Here is a 27,851-nt window from a genome sequence, read left to right as displayed (position 1 = left end):
GTCTGCTATTCCATTCTCTTCCTAGGGAAAATATAGCAAGGAAAAACAGCACCACAGCATCAATTGGTTGGAACTCAGAGCGATAAGACTGGCACTGCTGGCCTTCTCCCACTTCTGTCCAAATCAGGACAGAAAATACCAAGGCAAAAGCCCACATAAACGGACAGGGAGGCTCACAATCACAACCCTTAATGAAGAAAACTCAGTCGCTGCTGACCTTGGCAGAGAAGAATCTCCTATCCCTGGAGGTGGAACACCTGAAAGGGGACTTGAACTCGAGGACAGACTGGGTCAGCCAGACTGACATAGGCCTGGGGGAGTGGAGCCTCTACAGGAACACATTCAACATGATTGGCTCAAGGTTGGAACACCCCACATTGGACCTGTTTGCCTCACTAGCAAACACCAAACATAACAGGTTCATGTCAAGGTATCGAACAGAGGGAGTAGAGGCCATGATGGCCAACAGATCTCATATATGCCTTCCCATCCTTCCCCCTGATACCCAAGGTCCTGGCAAAGGTCAGACACGAAAGGGCAACTGTCATCTTGGTGGTTCCAGCACGGCCAAGAAGAGCATGGTTCTCGGAGATACTCAACCTGAGCATGGACTACATCTGGCTACCGACACTCCTGGATCTTCTATGCCAGGGTCAGGTATGTCACCCAGAGGTGGAGTGGCTCCAGCTACATGCCTGGAAATTGACCGTGGCATGCTGAAGGATAAGGGTTACTCAAATAAGGTCACGGAAATGATGCTGGCGGCCAGAAGACCCTCTACCATTAAGTAAGGGCTGTTCAACAGTGGAACAAACTCCCTCGAAGTGTAGTGGAGTCTCCTTCCTTAGAGGTCTTCAAACAGAGGCTGGATGGCCATCTGTCGGGGATGCTTTGATTGTGATTTCCTGCATGGCAGGGGGTTGGACTGGATGGCCCTTGTGGTCTCTCCCAACTCTATGATTCTATGATTCTAAGATATATGAATACACATTTAGCATTTTTCGCTGCTGGTGCAAAAAAAGGCATGTGGATTACCAGCGACTGTTAGTGGCTTCCCTACTGGATTTCCTCCAAGACGGAATCAATCAGGGCCTCAAGCGAAACACCCTCAGGCAACAGGTAGCAGCCCTTGCCTCCGTCTTGCCAGAGGTCCAGGCAGCAAAGGTGATGACGTCTTCAAGTTGGTGGAGGTTGCATTTGGAAGAAGTATATTGCAACAGATAAGGCAGCTCTGGGAAGTCCATAATTCAGGATGTTATGTCCTTATCTACTGGGGAAAAGAACGTTAGATCTTACCTGTGAGACGTTCATTTCCAGTAGATAAAGATCTAGCATCCTAGCCACCCAAGAGACACTGTCGGGAGCAGAGGGGAATAAAAAGAGAGAGAGAGAGAGAGAGAGAGTCACAATAAGGAGTATAGCCATATCCATGGGACATACTTGCCTGGGGGGGGGGGGGTCTAAGGGGGTCCCTCCTTCTCCAGGGGTGGCACCCCCACCTCCGTTACCCTAGAACGAAGAATACATGTACTGTGAACGTAGTGGTGGTATCTTTTATGGCCTCTGTAATCTTTCCTCTTTTTCCCCCAGTGATGTTTTCTTCCTTCCATATCATTCTAACCATGCATTGTTTCTCACACTGTGAGTGGAGCTCTGGCCAACAAGCCTCAAAGATATTCCTGAGAATGTTTTACCAGAATCCCAAATCCTCAGAATTCCCCAATATTCAGTCAAAATCCCCAGAAAAAAATTAATTAAATTCCCCAGATTCCGGGGAATTCCACGGAAATTGGCAACGCTGCTCTGGAAGTGACTGAAAGCAAAAAGGGGTTGTCCTTCACATTGCCAGGGGGACGTCCCTTCATTCAAGATTGTCCTGCCTATTGGGAGTGATTGGGGAGGAATAACCCATAATTCCGGATGTTAGATCCTTACCTACTGGAAACAAACGTCTCACAGGTTAGATCTAACATTCCTTTCTTCCCCATACCCTGTTAGGATTCCATGTAGACCATGGTAGACTGCAACCATTTCCTCCAAGGCTCTGAGAAATAACTAATTTGTATTTACATTCATTCCACACACATGAAGGCTGTAACTTTTGTGGGTTTATTTAAAAGGCTGGTTTATTGCAACAATATGTACTGATGTTATTCTGAGGAATGCAGTCCACAGTTCTGATTTAAAAACACATTCTCTTATCCTTTAGCACAGCCTACAATGTAAAACAAAAAAAATATTATTCAGAAATTTTGCACTGTACTGTTTTTGTCCAATATATTTTGTGCAAAAGATCGTAACATACATTTAGCAAGACTGCTTTTTCACATGGCATTCAGTTTGCTTTATTTGTCTCTCTCTCTAAAGTTGGAAGGGAACACTCAAGCTGTATAGTCTAGGGATCCCCAATGAAAACCTGTGGCTCTTCATACATTCCTAAATGGCAGCATGCACATCATTCTTCTCTCTTTATTGTGCTGGGTACAGCTGATGAGAGTTGTAGTTCAACATACACAAAGCCACATAATCCCTATCCCAGTGTAACTCAACTTCCTGCACATACAAGAAATGAAAGATTTGACTGAGGCAGTTGTCATTAAAGTACGCTAGAACCAAACAGCCCAACAGACCACATGCTTGTGGTCATGATGAACAGTAGCAGCATAGACAACAAATAGGCACCTTAGAAGGGCAAAGAAAAATATGTTCAGTAAGACCAATTATAGGGTAATAAAAAACAATGACTTATTATGCAGTTTGTAAGAGCCATCAGAGACGTGAATAATTTTTGAACAGAACTTCTGGGATCTCTGGAGCAGTATTACTATAAAAATGGAGATATAGTGATGCCTCCTTGGCTAAAATTCTTATCTCTGTATAATTAATTACAGATATGAGTATTCCTTGTAGAGAGGTGTATTAATTTTGAGGTCTGTTCCAATCAAGGCTTCATCAACCATATCTGAAGGTAATCAGGAGTGACGAAAACAACCAAGTTTATTGATTACAGTTATGGCAAATCAATGCAGATGATAAATTTTGGCTGGAATCCTCTTGGTGACTTCTGCCACTATAAAATACTGTTCTTCAGGCAGTTGTACTTTCTTGGAAGTTGGACATCATGGCAACCTCTTTAGTGTGGAGCAGGAGCCCTGGTGGCGCAGTGGTTAAATGCCTGTACTGCAGCCACTCACTCAAAACCATAAGGTTGTGAGTTCAATACCAGCAAAAGGGCTCAAGCTTGACCCAGGCTTGCATCCTTCCAAGGTCACTAAAATGAGTACCCAGATAGTTGAGGACAATTAGCTTACAGTTGTAAACCACTTAGACACTGTTAATTCAGTATGAAGTGGTATATAAATGAAGCTGTTGGGTTTGTTTTGTTTTGTTTTGTATATGTGCCTTTAAGTCACCTGTTGACTTATGGCAACCCTATGAACTTCATAGGGTTTTCTTAGGCAACGAATACTCAGGGGTGGTTTTGTTAGTTCCTTTCTCTGAAGTGCAAGCCTTGGAGTCCTGCCAGGGATGTTTGGGCAGTGTGGTTCTTAACCACAGGCAGTGAGTTGGAGTAACTCTTTCGTAACCAGAAACTATATGGCCATGCTGTTTGTTGTGCATTTGGTTGTGTGGTGGCCTAGTCCAGTACCACAGCATAACTGTGCAAGTGCAGTTTTCAGCTGTTCAACAAGAGAATAGGATCTCAGCCTACACAAGGAAAAAAAACCATACATACCCTCTCCCCTTTATCTCTCTAAGTGCATCCTGTTTATATCAGGATGCTACTCTCAGGTTCAGGTTCTACCTCCCAAGAGAAAGCCAGAGAGAAGATTATCCTGCCATGGATTTTATATATTTATTCTGCTAGGTTCTAGAAGTTGTCAGAAGTTGACAGAAGGAGAAGACAAAAAGAAAAGGAAAATAACTCCTTTCATTAGGAGGGAGGGAGACAAGTCAAATTCCCAAAGAAAAGTATAAATGTTCTTATCTCAGGAAAGAGGTCGCTGAGGGAGGATGTTCACAGCAGCTGGTACTTGTTTATACCTTCAGCTGGACATTCCTGTTTCTAGCAATGTAGAAAAACTCAATTCTTCCTTGGCTGCTTTGGTTGATTATATTAAGACAGGAGAAAAAGTTCAAACTATCTGTTTTTCAGTCTTCCAGTATTAATGGTATTATGAGAGAGAACACAAAGGAAAGCATTTAACTATCATATATATAATCCCTATTAACCCCTTGTTACAGAGGAGCGAAACATAGATGTATGCAAACCCATACATGGAATTCCAGTTTTTATTTTCCATTTTCAGTTCTTATTTCCAGTTATTAATTTGAACTAGAGTAGATCCCCTGAATCAGTGGGAACAGTCAACAGTTACGAGTTCCATTGATCCACTGACTGCTTTCTTTTGGGGCTAACATTTGGATTTAGGCCTTGATCTGCTTGTTTAGATTTAAACTAAATCCATTCACACAGCTGTTAAACTTCACTACTGGCAAATTGTTAATTCAGTTATCCCTAACATTTTCAGGCCTGCATTTTTTAAACTCAAGTTACACTGTATCATAAGCTTTGTAGTCTTAAAAGCAGCATGGTTAGCCATTCTTGTACATGAATGCTTCAAGTCATGTGAAACAGTTGAAATATTACAACACAATTCTCTGAACATGGGTTTTCATAAGAATAAAAATGGAACTTTTCCAAAAGGGATTGTAATTGTATATGTGCCAAAAGAGCCCAGATTTCACACACACTTTAAAAAAAAATTACCAGAATTCACTCACTGTATAAGGATAGTTCTTATTCTGAATACAGGGAAGGGAATATGTACCTATTTCCAAGGCAACTGAGTAGATGCTTTGTGTATTGCTACCATGTGCTGTGGAAATAAAAGAAGGGCAGCAGAGACATAAATTTTGGTTTCCGTAGCAGTGTAAATGTGTTCCTTCCCCCATCCCATTGAAAGCAAGAACAGTACTATTAGCTTTCTTTGCTCTCATATGATTGTGACTGCCGACATAGTACAATTAGATTATTATATTTACAGAGATTTTTTTATTGTTTGGGATCACGTAATGAAGAAGAAAAAGAAGATGGAAAAATAGTACAAAAGCAGCTGTCCTAAAACAGAGGGATATCGAAGTTCATTTCAACCAGTCTAAAAGCATGATTTGACCCAGCAGCCCTTATGGATCATTTTGAGCCTTCTAGAGCCCACTTTGAAGGCTTCTTCCAACATGCATCCAGGGATTACTTGTGTTTCCACCAACCTCCACTTTTCATATGATTTCCATTTTGGTATCCAGCCACGAGTTATAAATGTGTTCTTTTAAATTCTGTGGGTGGCTGCTGAAGCAATCTTATCTGTTCTCACCCTCTCTTTCAATTTAGTTGTTCACACATGATCGGTAAGGAATCTGGAGGCAGCTGCAGTTTACCTTTCCTGTTGTATGTAGGCACACAGAGTGACCATAATACCAGTTAGAATAGAATCCTGCTCTTTCCCAACTCCAACTTCATTGCATTGTTTACTGCATACTTATAACCTGTATTGAAAATCTGTGTTTCACCATCTTCCCAATGTTCATGGTGTGAAAGAATGTCTAACTAGACAGAAAAGGAAGGGAAATCAGAAAATGGGGCAGAGCACAAACACAAAAATTATATATCAGAAGTAGGGACCTCATACTATACTGCAGGATTGGCTGGTTTAAACCAAATGACTTTTTAAAAAACTAGTCATTTTTTTAAAAATATATTATTATTTAAAGGCTGGCTGCTGCTATTATTTCCAGCTCTCTTACTGGAATAATGACTTCGAATGTAAACATTTTAAATTTAACGTATTGGCATTTGTTCATTGCTAGACTCGTATCCAATGTCAATTGCTACTTTTTAATTATTTTAATTTATAGTGCAAGAAATGTCATTCAGAAACAAATCCTTCAATTAACATAAATTCAGCCAAAACAATTTGCTTTAAAAGTGTGTTTATTTTTCCCCCCAGTAAAATTGTAATTTTTCGAGAACAGTTCTTATTTAAGCTATTGTTCATAACATATGAACTGCATTTTGCTGCTTAATTTTTTTTTATTTAGTCCTATATTGGTGTTCTATTACGTGTTAATTAAAAAAAAAAGGGGGGGGGGAAATACCTTCCCTGGTTTAAATTTTTAAAAACTTGTTTCAACAACAACAACAACCCTCCCAAACTTTATTTTGGTAATAACCTGTAATAGGGCATAACCTTTTGCTGCAGCCCACAGTCTGAAAACCACCATGGGATGGGAGAAAGTACACCATTAGAGAGCTACAAGGTACATTTGTCTTAGATACCAGCAAGGACCAGATGGTTCATCACTGCCTGAGAGTGAGACTTGAAAAATTATTTGTGTAGGCAGCAACATTCTTCCAGTGTGAATGTTTTTCTTTCACAAGAACATTAATGGCATTACAATTGACCCTTCGTATCCACGGATTCCTTATTCATGGTTGCAACCATCCACGGCTTGAAAATATAAATTCCAAAAAGCAAACCAAGATTTTTCCATTTTATATATGGGACATAATTTTACTACACCACTGTATTTAATAAGATTTGCGCATCCATAGATTTTGGTATCCACATGGAGTCCTAGAACCAAATCCCTGGGAAACCAAGGGCCCACTGTATTTCCATGAAGAATGGAGAAGTTTACATTAGATATAAACATTAAAACACATTTTCTAGGAATGGTTTATTATAGAGCTGTGCAATTTCAATGGGTCTGGTGGCCCTGGGACCCTCTGCAGGCTGCATATATAATCAGTACATGGAGGGTGGAGGGTTTGAAGAAAACAGGTACAGGAAGAAGTGGCCACAAGTGTACTTCTGCTTTTGAAAAATAGCTGTTTTTATGTTAGCCTGAGGGGAGGGCTGGAACTTGTTTAAAAGAGGAGCTGATGCTTCTGGAGGCTTAAGGGCCACAAAACAGCCTTAGAGGCACATGCAGCCCAAGGCCTACAGTTTGCCATCCCAGGTTATGAGAAGATTTTCTATTTTATGCACATGGAGTTTTACTATTGTGTGTCATTACCCAGTTGGAATCTATTAGAAAAAAACACTCCTGCAGATGAAGCTGTTTTAGGGGACCAATTGCTTGAAAGCTGGGTGTGGGCAGGAGGATCCAGAGGAAGATGAGGCTCCCAAATATTTGGAGGGTTAGATTTTCCCCATCCCTGGTTCTAAACAATGTAGTTTCAGGATCATAATTATACAAACTTATTTGAGTTATATGTGTCATTAGTGTGTTTTTGTTCTCTGGTGCAGCTACAGTGCAAAATTAATGCTGTTTGATACCTCTTTAACCACCATTTATTTATATATATTTTTTCAATGCTTTTGGCCTACTTGTTCCTATTAATCTTACTAGAACAGCTCTTACAGTGCTTCCAGGATGCTTCTATTTTGATTCTGGAAAAAAGGAACACTTTGGGGAATCATTTCTGTACCTCCACTAAACATGTCTCATCTTGCAGAAGAAATGTGGAAAATCTACCCTGGATCATAAAGCATGCATAAAACAACAATAGGAAGCATCTATGAATGGGTTGTGCTTGCCTTACTGACATTTATTTGCATTCAGTCCCAGAATGTTTGTGTGCAAGCCTTGCTTTCTGTATGCAAGTTGTCTTCTAATCCCGATCTTCACTCTCTCAGCTATGCTGCCCTTCAACATTTTCTCAAGACAAGACAAATAAAGTCAAAAGAGCACCCTGAAGGGAATCTCATTAATAACACATAGAGGTGAAGGCTGGTGGCAAAGCATTGGTACTTTTTCTCTAAAACGTCCCGCAGTAGACTGTGGTATCACAGGAACAGAAGATAAGAAAAGTCATACCGGATCAGGCCAAAACCCTGTCTGTCCCATCATTCTGTTCACACTGTCATCAAACAGGGGCCCTTTCACATGACACTGTGAGTCACTTTGTTTGCAATGGCTTTATCCTATGAAATCCTGGAGATGCAGTTTGATGAGGTAGTTGAGCTTTTGGCTGAAAATTCTCAATGTCTTTCCCTAAACTGAAGAATCCAGGACTCTATATGATGTAGCCATGGCAGTTAGTGGAATCATAGAGCTATAATTATGTAGTGTGAAATGGCCCCAGATGCCCGTCGGAAGTCCACAAAAAAGATGTGAAGATAGTAATGCCCTTCCACTCACATTCCTTGATAACTGCTATTCAGAGACCTACTGCCTATGATACGGGAGGTAATATAAAGCCACTATTTTTGAGGTAATATAAACCCACCAGAACTTGATAACCTCTTCTTCAGATGGAATGCATCTAAATTGCATTTTAAAGTTGCTGGAGGTGGCAGCCATAACTATATCTTAGCCATAAATATATGTCTTAGTGAATTGTCTAGTAATGTACTTTCTGCTGTTTTATGAGAGAGTTGATTTGTCTTAAAGCCTCTTCTTAATCCAACCTTTGACAAACCTTGGCATCTACACTGCAGAAATAAATCAGTTTAACACCACTTTAATTACCATGGCTCAATACTCTGGAATTCTGGGAATTGTAGTTTGTTGTGACACCAGAGTTCTCTGAGAAAGAAGGCTAAATGTCTCACAAAACTACAGTTCCCAGAATTCCATAGCACTGAGCCATGATAGTTAAAGTGGTGTCAAACTGGACTATTTCTGAAGTGTGGATGCAGTCCTTGAAAGCCCAGTTTTTTCTGTATCCCATCTCTGCTTCTGGTCTATCCAGAAATTCATCCAGAAGTTCTCAGCCCAGTAAAAATTGGCTTTAAAATACCATAATAGGAAAGGAAGGGCTTTGGGCAATATGATGACAAATATTTTTTTTTCTTGTGGATCTGGTACCCACTTGTTCTCTTCTCCTTCAGAGCTTGAATGACCCAGCAGCTTGTACTGGACTATTTTAAGTCTTCTTTCTCTCTTTATAGAGTTAGGGCCTGAGCAGACAGGCCAAAATAAAGCTGCTTCGGGTCATTTTGGAGGTATGCTGTTTAAATGAAATATGCATCTTAAGAGGCCAGAAGCTGCACCAAAGCTATGCTGCAGTCTTTAGGACAGGAAAATGGCTTTGGTGTGGCTTCTGACCTCTTCGGATGCATGCATCATTTAAACAGCATACCTGCAAAGTGACCCGAAGCAGCTTTATTTTGGCCTGTCTGTTCGGGCCGAAGGAGTAGCAATTTCTTAATGCTTATAACATAGGCCATTTGCATACAAAATGAATAAGTACAACAGAAAAAGTACAACAATATATTTCATATGAAAAACTAAAATTCAATATAGTTAAAACAGAGTATAAACAACAATACCATAGTTAGATGATAACATTCCCCAGAACAATCAGCTGCAATATGAACACTAAATCTTGCCTAAATTTTCATTGCAGCTGGGTCAAAAGCCAGGAGATAAAAAAAAATACTAGTTTCTGAAACATTTGTAGAATATAGATCAGTGATGGTGTACCTTTTAGAGGCCAAGTGCCCAAACTGCAACCCAAGACCCACTTATTTATTGCAAAGTGCCGTGTCCCTCTGGCTTTCTAGTAACAAACTCTGGCAAACTCTGTGCTGGGGCGATGGCACATGTGCCCACAGAGAGGGCTCTGAGAGCCACCTCTGGCATGCGTGCCATAGGTTCTCCATCACTGATATAGATAATACAGAATAGATTTCAGAAATTTGGTTCTAGGTTCAGAATGTAATGAACAGAAGCACAAATAATGGGTCAAATCCTCAATTTCTGGGGTAGGGCCCTAGAAATACATAGATGGAGGGCCAAAGGGGTGTGAGAATATCTGCCATCAATAATTGCTGTAGGCATGATTTGAAAATGAAGGGAAAATGAAACTTGCCTAAGTTTTGGGAACGTGAGCTTTGCCAGGTAAATAGACCTTTAGTGGTCAAATGTGTAGAGTCTGTACCATTTTGAAAATTTAGAGTTCTCAGCAACCTGTCTGTGCAGTTGAGCGCCGTGCTCAAAAATGTATTCATGAAGCTTCTCTTTTGAATTCAAGTCAGAAAAATTGTAAAGTGGAGTAGGTTACAATTCAAACATCTTGTGGTATTTTGAACTCCAAACTTTGTAGTTTGACAGCTATTCCAAACATGACTTGGGGAAAACTCTGAGAAATCTTTTACTATTCTCTGGTAGTTAAATAAAATAAAATGAATACAGGATCAAATGAAAGGAAAAACAACCTCTGCCTGGACCAAAGTTGCAGGATTGCCAGGTGGAAGTATTGGCAGTTTCTTGAGAAATACATTCTGAAGGGGCTCTGATTTAACCCATCCCTAAACAGTAGCATCATACAGAATCTGGGCAATGACTTTGCTCTAAAATATTTTTGGGGTTGGAACAACCAGGACTATTTGGACTATTTTAAGTTTTCTTTCTCTCTTTATAGTAAATGCCCTTACCTTTTTTCCAACCACCTTGATTTGTTTGCCTTTGAAAATTGCAGGGAAGCAATATTGCTTTCTTTCTTGTGTCTGGACATGTGTTCATAGTCCAGTAGCTTGAGGATTTCTTCCTTCCCTTCCTTCTTTGTCCTGTTGAGGGGAGTGGGAAAGATGTAAGCCACCAGTCAGAGAGCTTGCCAAGTTTTCTGAGCTTGTATGCCTGCTGGGAGTCCCCAGCAGCATCCCATATGTCAAAGAAAGTGGCATCCGGATTGTTACTATGCAGGACCATTTTTCTGGCCTTTCCTGTCCAAGCAAAGCATGGTGGGAGCTGCCAAGGCTATGATTCTCATTTTCAAATCATGCGTACAGCAAGTTCTAGAAATGATTGTTGGGGAAAGGCCAAAAGAGCTAGTGTGGCCATTCTCAAGAGAATTAGTGTATAGGTCTAGCCCACATAGGGCTTTGTGATCAGGCAAACACTTAAGATGTGTTCAGTAGCGATCTGTGTGTGTGTGTGTGTGTGTGTGTGTGTGTGTGTGCGCCAGTTCTATTGTTTAATAATAGAAGTCATTTACCCAAGTGAAATGCAGACTTTGCAAATGTTTTGACAGCACCAGCAACCTTTGCAAACATTTTGACATTGCCAAATGAAAGTTAGCATGGCATAGCGGTTAGCAAGTTGTTAAATATGTCACCATCTTTCAGTCTCATATGAAGGGAGAACTCCTCTTGATCTTCCTGAAGTAAATAGGATGGGTACGGGACAAAAATTAATTATTAAACCCCTCTATAATTATTAATGCCATAATATTTCCCCTTATCAACCATGGGCTTAATTAACATGTGGCTGAGATCCTGCATGTGTAGCTCTGCATGTACAATTCCAGTTCTAACCACCTGACAGCTGTCAAGTGCCAGGAGGGGCTCCTGTTGCTGTTTCTTACTGGGGAGAAAGGGAGGAGGAGGGACTGATTTAGACCATAGAGAAACAGCTGGTCTCAGCTCAGTTGGAGAAGGGAGAGAAATGAAGGTGCACTGTCAGTTGGAGGGCACCCATCTTCCTTCTCCCTGGAGCTCAGAGCAGCTGGATCTTCATGATCTAAACTGCCTTCCTTCCATGGTGCTGAGTTTGGAAGCTTTTTGGACAGAGCACAAGAGCAAGAGAATAGCTTTCTACAGGTAAAGGTTTCCCCTTTGATGTGATTGTCAAGTCACGTCCAAATGTAGGGGTAAGTGCTCTTCTCCATTACTAAGCCAAGGAAGCAGTGTTGTCAAACACAATTCTGTGATCATGTGGCCAGCATGACTGCATCGAGCACTGTTACTGTTCCACTGAAGTGGTACCTGTTCATCTACTTGCACTTTTACATGCTTTCAGACAGCTAGATTGGTGGAAGCTGTGACAGGAGCTCTCTCCATCATGTGGCGCTTGGGTCTCAACTTGCCGATTTGCCAACATGGTTTGAGTGTTGGACTATGGCTCTAGAGACCAGGGTTCGTTTTCCAGCTTGGCCATGGAAACCCACTGGGTGACCTTGGGCAAGTCACACACTCTCAGCCTTAGGTAAAGGCAATGGCAAACTTCCTCTGAAAAAACTTTGTGCAGAAAACCCCATGATAGGGTCTTTTAGGGTCCCCGTAAGATGGAAACTTGAAGGCACACACCAACAAGAAGTAACAGTGTATGCATAAGTCATTAATGAGATATCAACCAATGTCTGTCATCCTGTGCCCTCAACAAGGAATGCTCTCTTTATCAAAAGATAAATGTAATGGGGTAGTATAGGAGAGACCTCCTAAATGGCTGTAGGCACCTAGGGCCTGGTCCAGATGGGCCGGAAAGAATGCCCTCGTCATGTGTGAGGGGTGCCTCGGGGCGGCTTTTCCAGATGCCCCACAACCCTTGCACGTGATGGGCACCGCCATTGTTACACAAGAGCCGCACAGCATCCACATGGTGCCACATGGCACTTGTGTAACGAGTGCACCAGTGGCGCACCCATTACACCACCACTGCAGCGTAGAAAGAACCCGCTTTTGTGGGTTCTTTTTCTGCTGGCGGGAAGTCTTGCCATTTGGCGGCTGAGGCTTCCTTCTGGCGGAAAAACAGGCTCCGGCAGGCCACACTTTTTGGGCGGTCTGTACCCCGCCTATGTTTCTTTCCTGAGTGCAGTTTTCCTCATAAAATAGACTCAAGTATACAAATTGTAGTCTGCAACTCCCAGCTTCCTCACTATTGGCTATGCTTTCTGAGCCTGATGAGAGTTTCAATCCAGCAACATCTAGAGGGCTGCACTTTGTCCATTCCTGCCATAAAGTAACAGTACCTTTTTCTTGTCACTAATATGCTAGAGGAGTGAGCAGCATCTCTTATTTGCATTCAGTACCATTCCTGGAATGGAATTCAAATTCAAATCTCTCCCTTGGTGGAAATCCTTATGTGGGAAAGGATGTATTCCACTTTCTGCTCAGATGTCAAATGGGGGGCGGGGGGTAGCCTCTCCTTGGATTCCTGAACATGTATTTTATTCTCAGAAACAAACAAAATATAAAATCCTTTCCTACAAATAACATGTTCATCCGCAAATGTACAGGATGACCTAACTTGCTCTTTGAAAGTTGTAATATGGAGAATAGTCTATAGTACGCTTGTATTTTATGAATTCAAAGACATAGCCATGTTAATCTTGAAAATCAGCATGCAAATGGATCTTATGGCCCTTTTGAGGCTGATTGAAAAAAGGTTGGTAACATGAGCTTTTGTACACTTGAGTCTACTTTGTCTGATGCATATATTTTACAGTGGAACTTTGTGTACATATTTTTTGTGATTAAAACAAATTATGCCAATTATGCTGCATGTGTTTACTTTACCTAATAGTTTTTTGAAAGAAAGAAAATCCAAAAGATACCCGCAGGGATCCCTACCAATTTATGAAGCTGTCCTCTAGGATTAGTTTTACATATACAACAGGTTGAAATGAACTGGAGAGGGATAGAAAAGAAAACCATTGGGTTCATATTGCATTATGGAAAAAATCATTTTACACCTTTGAGATTGCTAATGGAACAAATTTCCAAGGCTTACTATGTTTCAGCAAAAAAAGATGCATATCAAAAATGTGTACAGCTAGAAATGTATGTTTGAAAAATGTGTTCACACATGCTTCCATGAAAGGAAAAAAATGTAAAAATCCATATATGCATAAACATGCATGCAAGAATACTTGCATTTTGCAAATGAAACTACATGTTTCTAGACTGAGGAAAGCAATAGTACCACTCTGTTCTGCTTTGATCAGACTTAACCTGGAATATTGTGTCCGGTTCTGGGCACACAATTCAAGAGGAATATTGACAAGCTGGAGTGTTTCCAGAGGAGGGCGAGCAAAATTGTGAAAGGTCTGGCAACCATGCCCTATGAGGAGTGTCTTAAGGATCTGGCTATGTTTAGCCTGGGGAAGAGAAGGTTAGGAGGTGACATAATAGCCATATTTAAATATTTGAAGGGAAGTCATACTAAGGATGGACCATTTTTTCTGCTGCTGCAGCAACTAAAACGTGGAGCAATGGATTCAAGCTACAGAAAAAGAGATACCGCATAAACATTAGGAAGAACTTCATTATAGTAAGAACTGTTCAACAGTGGCACACATTCCCTTGGAGTGTGATAAATTCCCCTTCTTTGGAGGTTTAAGCACTGTCAGGAGTGCTTTGATGTTGTCTTCCTGCATGGTAGGGGATTGGACTGGATGGCCCTTGGGGTCTCTTCCAACTTTATGATTCTGTCATTCCATTATGTAAGGAAAATATGTCTTGCAGTCTAAGGAATGTGTCAAAAATGCTAATAAGATTCTGAGAAATTTAACAAAAATAATTCTGCAAGAGGTACTCCTAGGAATGAATCACTGGAATGTTTTTTCTAGGCCAACCCAATAGTGGATTCATCATATTCCTTAGGTAGTGGTTGCCCATTTCCTGGCTTTTTCCAGTCATGATACTTTGAAGCTTAATGATAGCTGTGATGGTCAGGATGCTGTTTGTTCAAAAATAGATAGAAGTATCCTGTTATTGAGAAGCCAGAGGTTCTCAAGATTACATCAAGTATTGCTTTTTCTTTTTTGTGTCTCAGTCACCATTCCATTCAGAGTTCCTTTGATCTGTTTCAGCTACTGTGTTTTTGCAGAGCAGCATTTACCAATAGAGAGCTCCACATTTGATACAGTGGGAAATACTGCTGCAATATATATAATCAGACGTATGGGAGATGAAGGAAAATAGGTTTTGGAATAGATAGTAAAGCAAGTGTGTTTCTTTTACCATGCCTCTTAATTTTCCTTTCTTTGCTTGCAGGCTTATCGGGGAATCCTGCGGATTTGGAGAAAAGAAGGCAAGCATTTGGTCAGAACTTCATTCCACCCAAAAAGGCCAAAACTTTCCTGCAATTAGTGTGGGAAGCACTGCAGGACGTTACATTAATCATCTTGGAAATAGCAGCCATAATCTCATTGGGACTGTCTTTCTATCAGCCACCTGGCGGCGACAATGAAAGTGAGTAATCTGTACCTTGTTGGTGTTAGGTATGATGCAGCAGGGCAAACAAAAATATTGCAGTAAAATAGGCACATTCTGGTCAGGGCAGATCTTCCATCCCTAAACAAGCTGAATGGCATGAAAATGTACAGCAGTACCACCTGCTTAAGTGTTAACAGTCTGCCCATCACAGACACGCTGGACCAGATAAGGTGACAGGCACTGCCAAAGTGGGGTAAGGTTAGATCTTCCTGTCGTACAATGTCAAACTAAAGCCGTTCCAGATTAAAAGTATTCCTCATTTATCCCATAATAAAATACTGCTCTAAAATGAATAAGGTCACTTTGTATCATAAGGTAAATCCTTCATTTCAATTCAAAGGGGCAGTATTTGTGTTCTTAATCATTGACTGTTGACTGATAAGAGATTTACAGTGAATGTAAATCTGTAGTAACCATTACTGTATACTGAATTTTTCCTAGCTGAAAATGTTAGATTCTCTGTTCTTTGTCCCCTTGTTAAATGCAAATATCTTTTCCCACTTGCTTGTTAATCAGATTACCCCCCCCCAAAAAAAAAAAAAACAAGCAAAATGTTTGCATTTTTCTACTCACTTTCTCATTCTTTCTCACACACTTGGCCCTCAATCTTTGGCTTAATCTGACAGAGTTTAGTGTACTGAAACCCTAAAATGCAGCTTGATCCAAGATGTTATTTCAATTAAGGCAGTTGCTCCTGATGACTTCCAACATGCTCTGGAAAGAAATTTGCTTTCTTGTCCCTGGCCAAGCCCCAACAAGTGGATAATTCCATTTTGCTAATTAAAAATAATAATGTTTGTCATAGATCCTGGATTATTATTTCCTGTCTATGATGTTGTGCAGCATTCTAGGTTTCTGGTAAATACGTTAGACTAAATTGAAGTGGTGATAAAAGATTTTCTATATAAATAAGTATTACAGTGGGCCCTCTCCTTACATGGGAGATCTGTTCTGCCCCCTCCCCTCCCCCCGCATAAGGGAAAATGCACATATGTTTGCACCCCATAGGAAACAATGGGGCGTGTGCATGCGTGCAGGCACGCTCACCATTGTTTAGATTGTCATGCGGCTTCCACATAAACAGGTAGCCGTGTGTAGTGCGTCAACGTATGGCGCGGGCACACTGTATATATTACCTCAACAACATATCTTACAACAGAAGATAGAATCCTTTATGTAGTTTATTATCATGCAATTGAAAATACATTTTAATTATACTGACTTTCATATAATATGTGAAACTTGGGGTCAATGGATAGGAAATCAAATTGTTAAAAAATGGGCAGAGATACTAACCCACCAAGCTCTTTTCTAAAGGAAAAAGGCATATCATGTATTATTATTATTATTATTATTATTTATGTTATTTATACCCCGCCCTTCAGCCCTAATGGCTCTCAGAGCGGCTTACAATTATTATTTTAATAAGACGGTTCCCTGCCCTCAGGCTTACAGTCTAAAAGACATGACACAAAAGGAGAAGGGAATGGTGGGGGGAAGGGGATGAGGTCCAGTGCTTCTTCTCTCCCTCTGATGCCTGGACCAAGGCAGATGGACTAGAGGGAGGGCTCTTCTTCTTCAGGCTAGCCCTGGTGGAGCTGGGCCTGCCTGGTCAACTCCCTCCCAGGCTGAAGGATGACAGTTATGGAGGGAGGAGCCTCTGTCTTCAGGCTAGCCCCTGATGGAGCTGGGCCAGCCTATTCACTCCCTCCCAGGCCGAAGGATTACAGTTATGGAGGGAGGATTAATGTACTCCTCATCTTCATTGTATATCCTGCTACTAAACATTAACAGTTCAGATTGGATTACATCTCTACCAGTAAGGAGGCCATGATGGCTGTGGCAGTATTTAGCAAGAGAGGTCAAATATTTTCTCTGGTCAGGTGCTGTTTTAGGAATTCTGGAGCCATCTTGCTTCTTTTGTAACCAGATGTAATGTTCCATAGCTGCAAGTCCCATTAGCACAAGCCATTTTTACCTTTAAAAGGAAGTAGAAGCAGTTTTTGAGCATTTCAGTATCTAATAACTTAGTGGTTCCCAAACGTTGGTCCTCCAGATGTTTTGAACTTCAGCTCCCAGAACCCCGAGCCAGCTTGGCCAATAGTCAGGAATTCTGGGAGCTGAAGTCCAAAGCGTCTGGAGGACTAAAGTCTGGGAAGAAGAGGCTAACAATGAGTCAAAATGCAAGCTGTGTTTTTTTTAACACCAAAGACACAAAAATTACAGTAGTATCTTTGGCCTGAATCAAAGATATTACTTGCTCATGCATTCCATAACCTGCTCTCTCCATTGGAAGGTTTTATGCAACTGAATTCTTCATGGGGTAATGAAGGACATAAAGAGGGGAAAAATGGAGCACAGAAAGATTTAAGTGGGGTTGTGAAAAAGATGTTGCGGGGCAGCTTTAGTTCTGCCTAATTTGGGCTTTAGTCCCTGGATGGTTTCCAGTGGTGTAACATGGCCCTTAAGCCAAGGAATGTACCTGCCTCTGGAATAGCAGACACATCCTAGGAATTATTTGTATCAGCCTTTAATGAAACCCAGTAGTTGTTCATTTCATTATGTTGGTTCAGAGACCACAACAACCCAGGGAATTTTGGGAAACCCTGTCTTATCACATATCAGCTACTTGACAGTACATGCTTCTAGATTGCTGCTGGTTGCACTAGAGGCTGCTAAACAAAACACCATGCTTCACTTCATGTCTTGTTTCTTGTGTTGTCCAAAGGTGGACACAGCTGCTGCTCCAGTATGTTGGATGGGTGGGAACAAACCCACATCTGACCAACATGCCAAATTAACCATGGAGCAAAGGTCTGTGTTTAGCTTTCCACACTGCAGGTCCATGGTAAGTCAAAGGTTTATGCCCAGCCTTGGCTTATTGTATCATGTGTTCAAGACCACTGAGTTGCTCCCTGCCTGGTTATTAGTGTTCAAACCATCATCATCAGGCTTAGCTCACAAGACAACATTAATATCGTGCTCACTTTTGCTCTCCTCTTTTAAAAAATGACAGGATCCCTACCTCATTTTACATTTGTCTGTGAAACCATCCTTCAGCTGACAATTACTGTTAAAACTTCAAGGCACTTCTTCATAATAGAAATCATTCTTGCTTTTGATATTTTCTAGTCCCTTTTCTCAAAAATATTTGCTGTTCTATCCAATCTTCTTTTTGTATGTATGATTTAATGGTACAGATCAAGTTGTGCACACAGCAGTGATCTTTGATATGGCCATTGTTAGCTATTTCTTGTGGAATTTTTCCCTTCTCTTCTTTTTCCCTGATAGTTCTTAACCTTTCTGCTTGCCTTTTTAACTGCTGTGGTGCTGCTGTGTAATACAAAGTGACAGTTTAGAGCTCAACAACATTAACATATTCCCCCCCCCCCCCCAAAAAATAAGTATCTTATTCATTGCACTGAATTTCATTTGACATTTCATTGGCAAACCATCTGGTTTTGTAAGATCATCCTATTCTTCTTCGGCCCTATCATCCTAAAAGTTTACAAGGAAATTAGCAATGTAAAGTCGAAGGCTTTCATGGCTGGCATCCATAGTTTTTTGTGGGTTTTTCGGGCTATGTGGCCATGTTCTAGCAGAGTTTCTTTCTAATTTCTGAAATTAGCAATATTATCACCTTTTCTGGCTTATCATAGTTGGTGACATAACTAGCAAGGTAGTAGTATACCTTATCAAAAGTATTTATTTGCATTTTTAAAAATATGATCGAAATGCTTGTTAAAGCTAAAAGGATTTCCAGGAGATTAGAGATGTACAATGTTTCCTTAATAAAAGGTCTCTTGGATCTTCCTTAAAATATATCCTTCTACATCAAAATAGATAAGATTTGCAATCTTATAGCCAATTTCCAAATCATGTCCTTTTAAAAAAAAAAAATCAAGGAGGCTACCAGTTCATGATGGATATACATTAGCTTCCACTATCAGTGTGTGTCTCAATACCAGTTGCTAGGGAAAAGGAGCAGGAAAGTGTTAGAGTTCTTATCCTGTTTGTGGGTTTCCTGTTAACTGCCATCCAGTGGACTTTGACTTACAGTGATCCTATGAATGAGAGACCTCCAAGTCACCTGTAGGTATCTGGAAATAGGCTTGGGCCAGGTGGAAAGGAGAACGGTGAAGGAGAGAAAGATCTGAGAACCAAGGCCAATAATTTCAGGGTAACTACAAATGATCTATGGTGTTTTCATACCCCAAGTACTTCTAATTTCTTCTATTTATGTTTGACTGTTCCAGAGCATAGCCTGTTTTTCTGCTTGGAATGAGAAATCTCTTTCTGTAAGAAATTTCACAGGTGTATCACCATTGTTTATGTATCCAGCTTTGTTTCTATGTCCTTCTTCTTGTCAAACTCTGGTTTAATCTTCCTGATTGTATCAAGCCCCAGGAATCCTGTTCTTGAGGACATTGCTTGTCATTCCTAGAAATTCAGCTTCTAGGCTGCTTTAAAGAGTGGTGAACACTGATACCAGCTGGGCATTTCAAGAGTCCTCTGCCTAGTCAAATGCTGCTCCAGTTTCTCCTGAAGTGACTATCATATATCCCACTATGAGCTGAGCCCTCTGTTATGATTCTGAACCCTTCCTGGGCCCAAGTCTTGTTCAGCTCTTGCTTTGTGTCCCTTTGACATTAGCCGTTCAAATATTTCCATTCTGACTGCACTGTTAGCTTGTCTGTTTTTTATAGAACTTGGTCCTTTCGTAAGGCGTAGCTTCAGCCTTGATCTTAAATGTACTTTTTAGGAGGGCTGTACAGGAACTCTGTTTTTAGTGTGGCTGTTCTATAAGGTCATCCTGTGGGTGGATTGTACCAATCCTTTCCTGACTACTACATTTTTCACTGATTTTTTTCCTGAGTCTGAAATGACTCACAGTCCTCCTATTCCACAAACAATTCTACAGCCTTTAAACACACGCACACACAAACATGTGCGCGCACACATACTACTTTACCTGTCTTGCAGACCTCTGGCACATAAGGTGATTTTATATAGTTAGTAGTTTTTATAATTTCATTTTTTAGTTACTTCAGCAGTTTTGAGCCAAATACATCTGTTCTTTGCCACTTACACTTGCCTAGTTTATCACTTTGCTCTTAAATGTTTCTTATTGAAACATCAATTTGTGACAGCTCTTTAGATTTATTACCTAAAATGTGCCAGTGACTATACATTCTTAATTAAGAGCCTTATATCCAGCGATTTTTGAGCCCTGGGGTAAATAAAGTAGCTGATTATGCCTTGTTATTAAAACTGAATTGAGGAAATGTTAGATTATATGATCAAAAATTGACTTCAGGGGCTAGACTTGGTAGTCAAGTGGAAATTGCACAGCTTTTTAAAAAAAAATTGGCATATGAATTTCTTCTTCTTCCTCTCTCTCTCTCTCCCCCTCCCTCCCTCCCTCCCTCTCCTCCTCCCCCTCCCCCCTTTTCTGTCTCTTAGTTGTTGTTAGGATGTTTGTTCATCTTTCTTAGCATAGGCTGTTAGCCTTTCTTTGACTGTTACAAGTCATAGGATGTCCGCTAACATTAGAGTGTGACTAAAATTCTTGCATGGGACTATGCATATCATTTACTCACCCCACTCAAATACATGGTATAACCAATCCACAGGAGACTGACTTTTTCCCTTGTGCACTTACAACACAGTCCTTTAAAGTCGCCTAAAGGTCATTGCCCTTGGGTTCAGTGGGGCTTACTCTCAGGTAACTATGTGTAGAATTGCACAATAAACATGTGATAAGCTGTATGTAACTCCATGCTTGTGTTCATTCACAGTATTTTGATGGGATAGAGGATTCAGTATCTTGAGAATCAGCATCATTTTTAAAGCATAAGGCCCTTAGCTTTTATGTTTGTAAAAATCTTTTTAAATGAAAAGTGCAGTCAGTCACTAGGCAAATCTCAGGAAAAAAGATTTTTATGATTAGGGGTGGGGATTCAGTGCTCTAAAAAGCTATTTTTCCTCTAGTGATCAGAACAAGGATAATAAAGAAGCAAATAAATGCACATTTATTTAATTTACTTAAATATATACATATGCCCAGAAACACATAGGTTGTAGCAATTTCCTTTTCTTTGCACAGAATTGTGCACAGATTATTTTTTTACATCTGGTTTCATCTTGATTTTCTAATGTTTATATAACTCTTCAGTAATACAATCTCAGTCCAGCAAACACTCAGTAAGGATAATTTAAGACAATAAAACAAACTGTCAAAATCAGACATCAAACTTATTAAAACAGCCCAGGCAATATGAAAACATTAAAACATTACAGTGGCTGGATAAAACCAATGCAGAGTATGGTTTAAAAAGTGCTGGGAAGACAAAAGTTCATCTTCATTGGCTTCAGAGAAGGCGTAAGAGAGGTTGTCAATTGAGGCTCCCTGGAGAAAGCATCCCAAAGACACAGCCCCAGACAAGAAGACTCACACTCTGTTTGCGGTGTTCTTCAACTCAGAGATGGAAGCAACCAAATGCCCTGTGTGGAAGAACAGTGTATATGGGCAAGTTTTTCAGGCCTGTCCATATACTTTGTGGTAGAGGTGGAGCTGTGAGATCATCCAACACACACACACACACACACACACACACACACACACCATTTTAGTGCAAGTCCCCAAATGTACCTCTCCATAGTTTCAAAGTCTCCCAAAGTCTCATTCTGTTCCTGAAAGCATGCAAGAATGGTAATCTTCCAATAATCATGTTCCAGTTCCCCTAAAAGCTGAAACAGTAGAACTGGAAGTGGATGTCTGGACATTTCAAGGATATACATACTCTTAAGGTATATGCATGTCAGCATGCAGTCAGCTGAATTCCCCAAGAGTGTAAATTTCCCCCCAAACTGAGAAACCTTCTTTTTGTAAAGCGTACAAAGTGGATGCAAAATATTCACATCACCATCACCACCAGTTGTGCAATTTTTTTTGAAAGCCATCATTGTAATCTGTAACTCTATTGTAATTTGTTGTATTTTATTGTTGTAACCCACCCGGATTCTTCATGATTGGGCGGGCTAGAAATAAATCTATTATTATTATTGTAGCTGATCTTAGCAACAGCAGCAAAACTCTCCTAGTGATCTCTGAGCTGGACCATTCATGGGCCAGAGGTTTTGTAGAAATGATAGTACTTGATGTCTAGAACAGTAGTTCACAAACTTGGGTCTCCGCAGCTACCACCACCCTGCCCATTGGCTATGATAGCTGGGGGGAGCTGGAAGTTGTAGTCCTGCACTTTCATCCAGCTACCATGGCTAAGAAACATGGGTCTAGAGCAGGGATGGGCAATTACTTGTGGGCCAGGTTTCTGTTTTTTGCCCAGGCTCCTTCACAAGGTACATTCACCCACAGTGAGCCCCAATTCCAGTTTTCCTCCACAGTCCACCTGAAAATGGTAACAGGAAGTGATATCTTGTGACTTTCCATCACTATTTTGAGGAGGACTGCACAGGAAAATGGAGATATGGGGAGGGGGGCATAGGATGAGTTCCGGGGTGCTTTTGAGGGGTATTTTCATATGTTTTCATGCATTGTGGTTTGGGGACACAAATTGCTTGAAATTATTTAAAGGACTAATGGGAGGGCTTCAGGGGGAACAAAAGTGAGGTTCAGAGGCTGCATGCAACCTTTGGGCTGCTCTGTGCCTATCCATGGTTTAGAATACACATACTGGACCCAACATCTAGCTCCCTCAATCTACATGTTCCTAAATAGGCTTACAATACTTGGGACTAGCATCACAATGTCCCTGTTACTCTGTTGCTGAAAGTTTTGCCTGGCAACAGGACGTATCCAGTAATAGTGAGTCAATGTCTTGTGGTCTGTCATTCCTATTCTGCATTCATGTAATCTGCAAATTAGTTTCCAGCATGGCTGCTGATGTTCAGAAAGCTGTTCCTTTTATAGAACTTACTTATAGAGCCAGCTAATATGTTCATAATTGTGTCAACTCCCACCTGCTGTGTGGACGAACCTCCACTGGCATTTCAAAAAGCTTTATACTAAGCCTTCAGCAACATACAGCAGGCTCATGGATGAAAGCAAGTTGATCAGAGGCTAGATAACCATGGTCTAGAAACATATTATCTCTGTAGATTGGGGATACAGGAATAATTCCTTTTCTACATGTCATGGTTTCCGAAAATGATATTTAAGCATACTAGCTGGCTAGCTAGCTGGCTAGCTAGAGATACTGGAAGTTGTAGTTTAGACAAGAGTAATGTTTTCAGTCACTATGCTTGTGAAACAATGAAGATGGGAAGAAAACCTTGCTTGAGATACTTGGTCAGCAACAAAACTTTATAGAACATTTTGTGTGAATTCAAACCACAACTGATTGTAGAAGTAGAAATTTTTTACATTACACATCTTTAAATTAGCCTTTAAAATATGGTTGGAATTAAGGAAAAATATGGAATTATGTTGCTGTCCAGATGTATTGGACTGCAACTCCCAGTATTCTTCACCATTGGCTATGCTGCCTAGGGCTGCACGGTTCCACCTGGTTTTATCTGGAGGTCTACCCAATTCCCACCTCTGTTTTTAAAAGGGCATTTTAAAAAGATTCACCCCAGCTATGAAGTAGGCATCCTCAATGAATCATAAGTTCACTATCTTTTGTGTTTTCCTCCTCAGGTTTGAAATTTTACCCCAAGTAGAAATGTGATGGTCATAGACTTACTTATGAGGAAAGGAATTAGTTCACTTGCTAGATATAACCAGGACTGTGCTTGTTTTACACTAAGGAGAGATATCAAATTCTTTACCAGAGTGACCCTTAACTCCAAGAAACATATAGACATATGAATTTCCATGTACTTCTGTTTCTTGTGGATATAGCAAACAGCCTCGAGCAGCACTCTCCTCACAATGAAAATGCTGTTCATCTTCCTCCTCTGCCTTCTGAGTTGTTGCAAGTCATTACACATTTTCAGTCCTGTGCAGCCGACGGAAGTTTGTTTTTTCTAGGAAAATAGAAAGCTAAAGAGAAAATCTGTTTCTATGAACTGGAAGGTTTTACCTTCTCTGAAATAAATTTGCCCATCAATCAAATGAAGGTATTCAGCATGAGCAATGACAACCTTGTGAATTTCATGGGGTTTTCTTAGGCAAGGAATACCTGGAGGTGGTTTTGCCAGTCCCTTCCTCTGAAATGTAGCCTATAGAACCTGGTATTCATTGGCAGTCTCCCATCCAAGAACTAATCAGGGCTGATCCTGCTTAACTTCCAGGATCACACCAGATCTGATATCTTTAGTGTATTTAGAGCCAACATTATGCCAAATATAAAATGGAGTTTTCATGGTAAGATTTGCTCAAAGAAGTTTTGTCATTGCCTTCCCCTAACACTAAAAAAGTGTGACTTGCCCACTACCATCAAGTGGATTTTGATAGCCAAGCAGGAATTTGAACCACAGTTTTTCAGAGTCCCAGTTCAACACTCAAACTACTGCACCATGCTGGCTCTTTCTTGTCTGAACATGAATGGCTAAATTAGCTTTCTCAATCCCAGTGGAGATGAGTACAGTCAGCCCCTCTGTATTGACAGGGGTTCTGTTCTGGACACATACCCTCGCAGATACCAAAAAGCTCAGGACCTCAAGTCCCATTATTCTCTAGGGACACATGACATGCCTGTGACCATGCTGGCACAGCTGCATACATGTACCACTATTGAGTATAATGGGGTGGGGCCACCTGCAGATGCTCTGATATGAGGATGGATAGCCTGCCAATACTGTGGGCTGACTGTCTCGGAGTCAGTTTCCAAGAACTCCCTGTTAAGTTTTGTGGAGGATGAATAGTGTGATTGATCCTTTCCACCCATTTGATCATGAGACAGGTTTGGAGAAAATGTAGCCTGTAGACGTCATGTCTGCAGCCCAAGCCCATTTTTAAAAATAATTTTTATTGTTTGCTCCCAGAACTTGCTCAAGACCCCCAAGTACCTTTTCAACAAACAAACAAAAATCTAGAAAATCATCTGAAAGTAAACCAGAAATGATAACTCACTTCTGGTTATGTGGGATCCATCAATGCAGACCCAGACAGGCTTGTGGGCATGAAAAGGGTGACCGAAAATTCTGAAATCCGTGGATGGATATACATCACTTGTTGATGGCAACATCAGGTGACTTGCTCATGCAAATTGGCTGTTACACATTTTAAACTGGAAATGAAGCCTTAATGTCTCCTGACATGGCTACATGGGTCAGAGCTTTTCGTCTGAGTCAGTTTGTATGTTTAGCTATCACTAATAATCCTTGGGGCAATCAAGTGATGTACATGTGTATGAAAATATAAAGTCTAGAAAAGGGGGATTCAGTGGTATATGCCTCAACTAATGAGAAGAGGAAATGGTGGGCAGAGAGTGGGCAAAGTGTGCAGCATACATCTTTTGAGTACTAAGTTTGACATATGCATTTTCCTGGGCTATTCCCAGATTTATGGGGAGACAGATAAAAAATCCAAGCCAAACTGAGGAAATCTTCAGATGATACTGCCTTGTGTTTCCCCCCTTGCTGTATTGTAGATATTTTGTATTTCACAAAAACAGTGCCATTGGGCCTGTGAGGGAAAGTAACCTGGAATTGTTATGTTAAGAAAAATTAATAAAGTCAGACTGCCAGTGCAAAGAAGCAAGCAGGACTTGCTAGCTCTTTCACTGTTGTCAACATTTTTTATGCCTTGTATGCACTCTCCCTAAGGGTGAACACTTTCTGTGAAACAGTTCTTCATCTGTGCAATTTGTACAGGCTGACACTCCTGCTTTTGTGTGCTCACTGTGTGGCTTAGGGCACAGTGTTACACATATTTATTCAGCAAGAGGTTCTACAGTGTTCACTAGGGCTTACCCACAGCTAGGTGTGCACAATATATGTAATTAGGTGGGTATTGGTGGGTCTGTTCTTGTCTCTTTGTCACTCCGTGCTTTGGGGGCTTCTTCTGTTCTCAAGATTATACACCGTAAACACTGGATATGCCCCTTCTTTACACTGTATTGATGCTATACATCGGGTGTAGGAGAGCTGGTCTAGAACAGCTTTTAAACAGAGGCTGAATGGCCATCTGTTGGGGATTTGACTTGATGGCACTCGAGGTCTCCTCCAACTCTATGATTCAGTAATTGCAGATATTGGATCTCCAGGTCTTGTTGGAGTACTGCTCCCAGAATCCTTTGCTATTGATCATGATATCTTGGGATTCTGGGAATTATGGTCCAACAGTATTTGAGATATCAAGGTTGGAAACCACTGGTCTTGAACAACAATGCTATTTTGTCATATTGTTTAAAGGCCCTCCCGAAGCAACTGATGAAAGGTGCTATAAAAGATAAGAATGTAGTTCTCAGCATTTGACTCTGTTTCTTTTTCATGTCTCGTAATAGTGTGTGGAGAAGCAAAGGGCAGTGCAGAGGATGAAGGTGAGGCTCAGGCTGGATGGATTGAGGGAGCAGCCATTCTCTTCTCTGTCATTATTGTGGTCCTGGTCACAGCCTTCAATGACTGGAGCAAGGAGAAACAGTTCCGGGGCCTACAGAGCCGCATCGAGCAGGAACAGAAGTTCACAGTCATACGCAAGGGGCAGGTGATCCAAATCCCTGTGGCTGAGATTGTGGTGGGAGACATTGCTCAAATCAAATACGGTGAGTGAAAACAGTAACTTGCTTGAAGATTTCTTCTTTCCCTACATTAATTGCTCTGGTGAAAAAGTGGAAGAGCTCACCAGCATTAGTACATTCCCCTTGTTGATGTTTTTTGCCACTTTTTATTCCCAGGGCTGTGTGTACAGTCTTGACATCACCTAGAAATGTCTTGCAAGAGCCTCATTTTCAAAGATATAAGTATGTGGTGTGTCAAAGTATGTGAATAGTAGGAGGGATCTAATTTGATGGACTTTGGATATTTTGATTTATTTGAGAATATGGAACATGTGGTCCTCCAGATGTTGCTGGAGTGCACCTTCCATTATTCATTGCCAGCATAGCCAGTGATAAGGAGTCTAGTTCCATGGCGGCGAACCTATGGCAGAGAAACCATTTTCTGTGGCACAGAGAGGGTGGTGAAGAGGAGGCAGCTGAAGGCCCAGGAGGGTATGGGTGGGGACGAGGAACAGGCACGTACCTGTTCCTCTTCCTTCCCGGCCATCCCAGGCCTTCAGCTGTCTCCAGAGAGGCAGCTAAAGACCCGGGAGGGTGGGGGGAAGACATCCCACTCTGGAAGTCCTGCCCTGGAAATTGCACCCCACCCACCCCCAGAAGTCCCAGCACCGGATAACACCCAGTGCAGAATGGCCTTTTAGTTTAGGCATTCGATCACTAAAAGGTTTGCCATCACTGGTCTAGTTAGTGAGAAGGGAGCAGATGCACCATACTCTGCACTGTGGAAGCCAAAGCACTGTGTTCCCATACACTGTCAGTGCTTGCACAAAGAGATTTCTCTGATGTAAGAATATCATATTAAACACACACATTCAGATTGTTAGTTAGTATCAAAATTATCATAAAGTTCTTATCTGCTTTAAACTTCCTTTCAGCCTTACTGAAGTCACATCAAACCCATAATTTTTCAGTTTAAAAAACTGTAAGTACAGTGGACCCTTGTTATACACTGGGACTTGGTTCCAAGATCCTCCATGGATAACTAAATCTGTGAAGGCTCAAGTCCCATTAACTATAATAACATAGCAAAATGGTGTCCCTTATAAAAAATAGAAAATCAAGGATTGATATTTGTAATTTATACTTTTTTTGAACACTTTCAAACTGGATGCTTGAATCCGTGTATAAAAAATCTGTGTATAAGAAGAGCGGATTACTG

General features: G+C 40.9%; 1 protein-coding gene across 6 annotated transcripts in view; it reads left to right on the top strand.

Moving 5' to 3' along the window:
• Positions 1 to 27,851, top strand: part of LOC149316002 (plasma membrane calcium-transporting ATPase 4-like) — a 207,562-nt gene that overhangs the window by 110,247 nt on the left and 69,464 nt on the right. For all 6 annotated transcript variants that reach the window (XM_089514603.1, XM_089514601.1, XM_089514606.1 and 3 more), the window contains exons 3-4: positions 14,784 to 14,981; positions 26,420 to 26,677. In XM_089514603.1, coding sequence (XP_089370729.1) covers positions 14,784 to 14,981; positions 26,420 to 26,677 — 456 coding nt within the window. The remainder of the gene's footprint in view (positions 1 to 14,783; positions 14,982 to 26,419; positions 26,678 to 27,851) is intronic.

The sequence above is a fragment of the Sceloporus occidentalis genome, unplaced genomic scaffold (assembly GCF_023333645.1).
Source record: "Sceloporus occidentalis isolate IW3139 unplaced genomic scaffold, rSceOcc1.0.p SCAF_3, whole genome shotgun sequence".
In the NCBI taxonomy this organism is placed as follows: Eukaryota; Metazoa; Chordata; class Lepidosauria; order Squamata; family Phrynosomatidae; genus Sceloporus; species Sceloporus occidentalis.
This window is presented reverse-complemented; position numbering and strand designations above follow the sequence as displayed.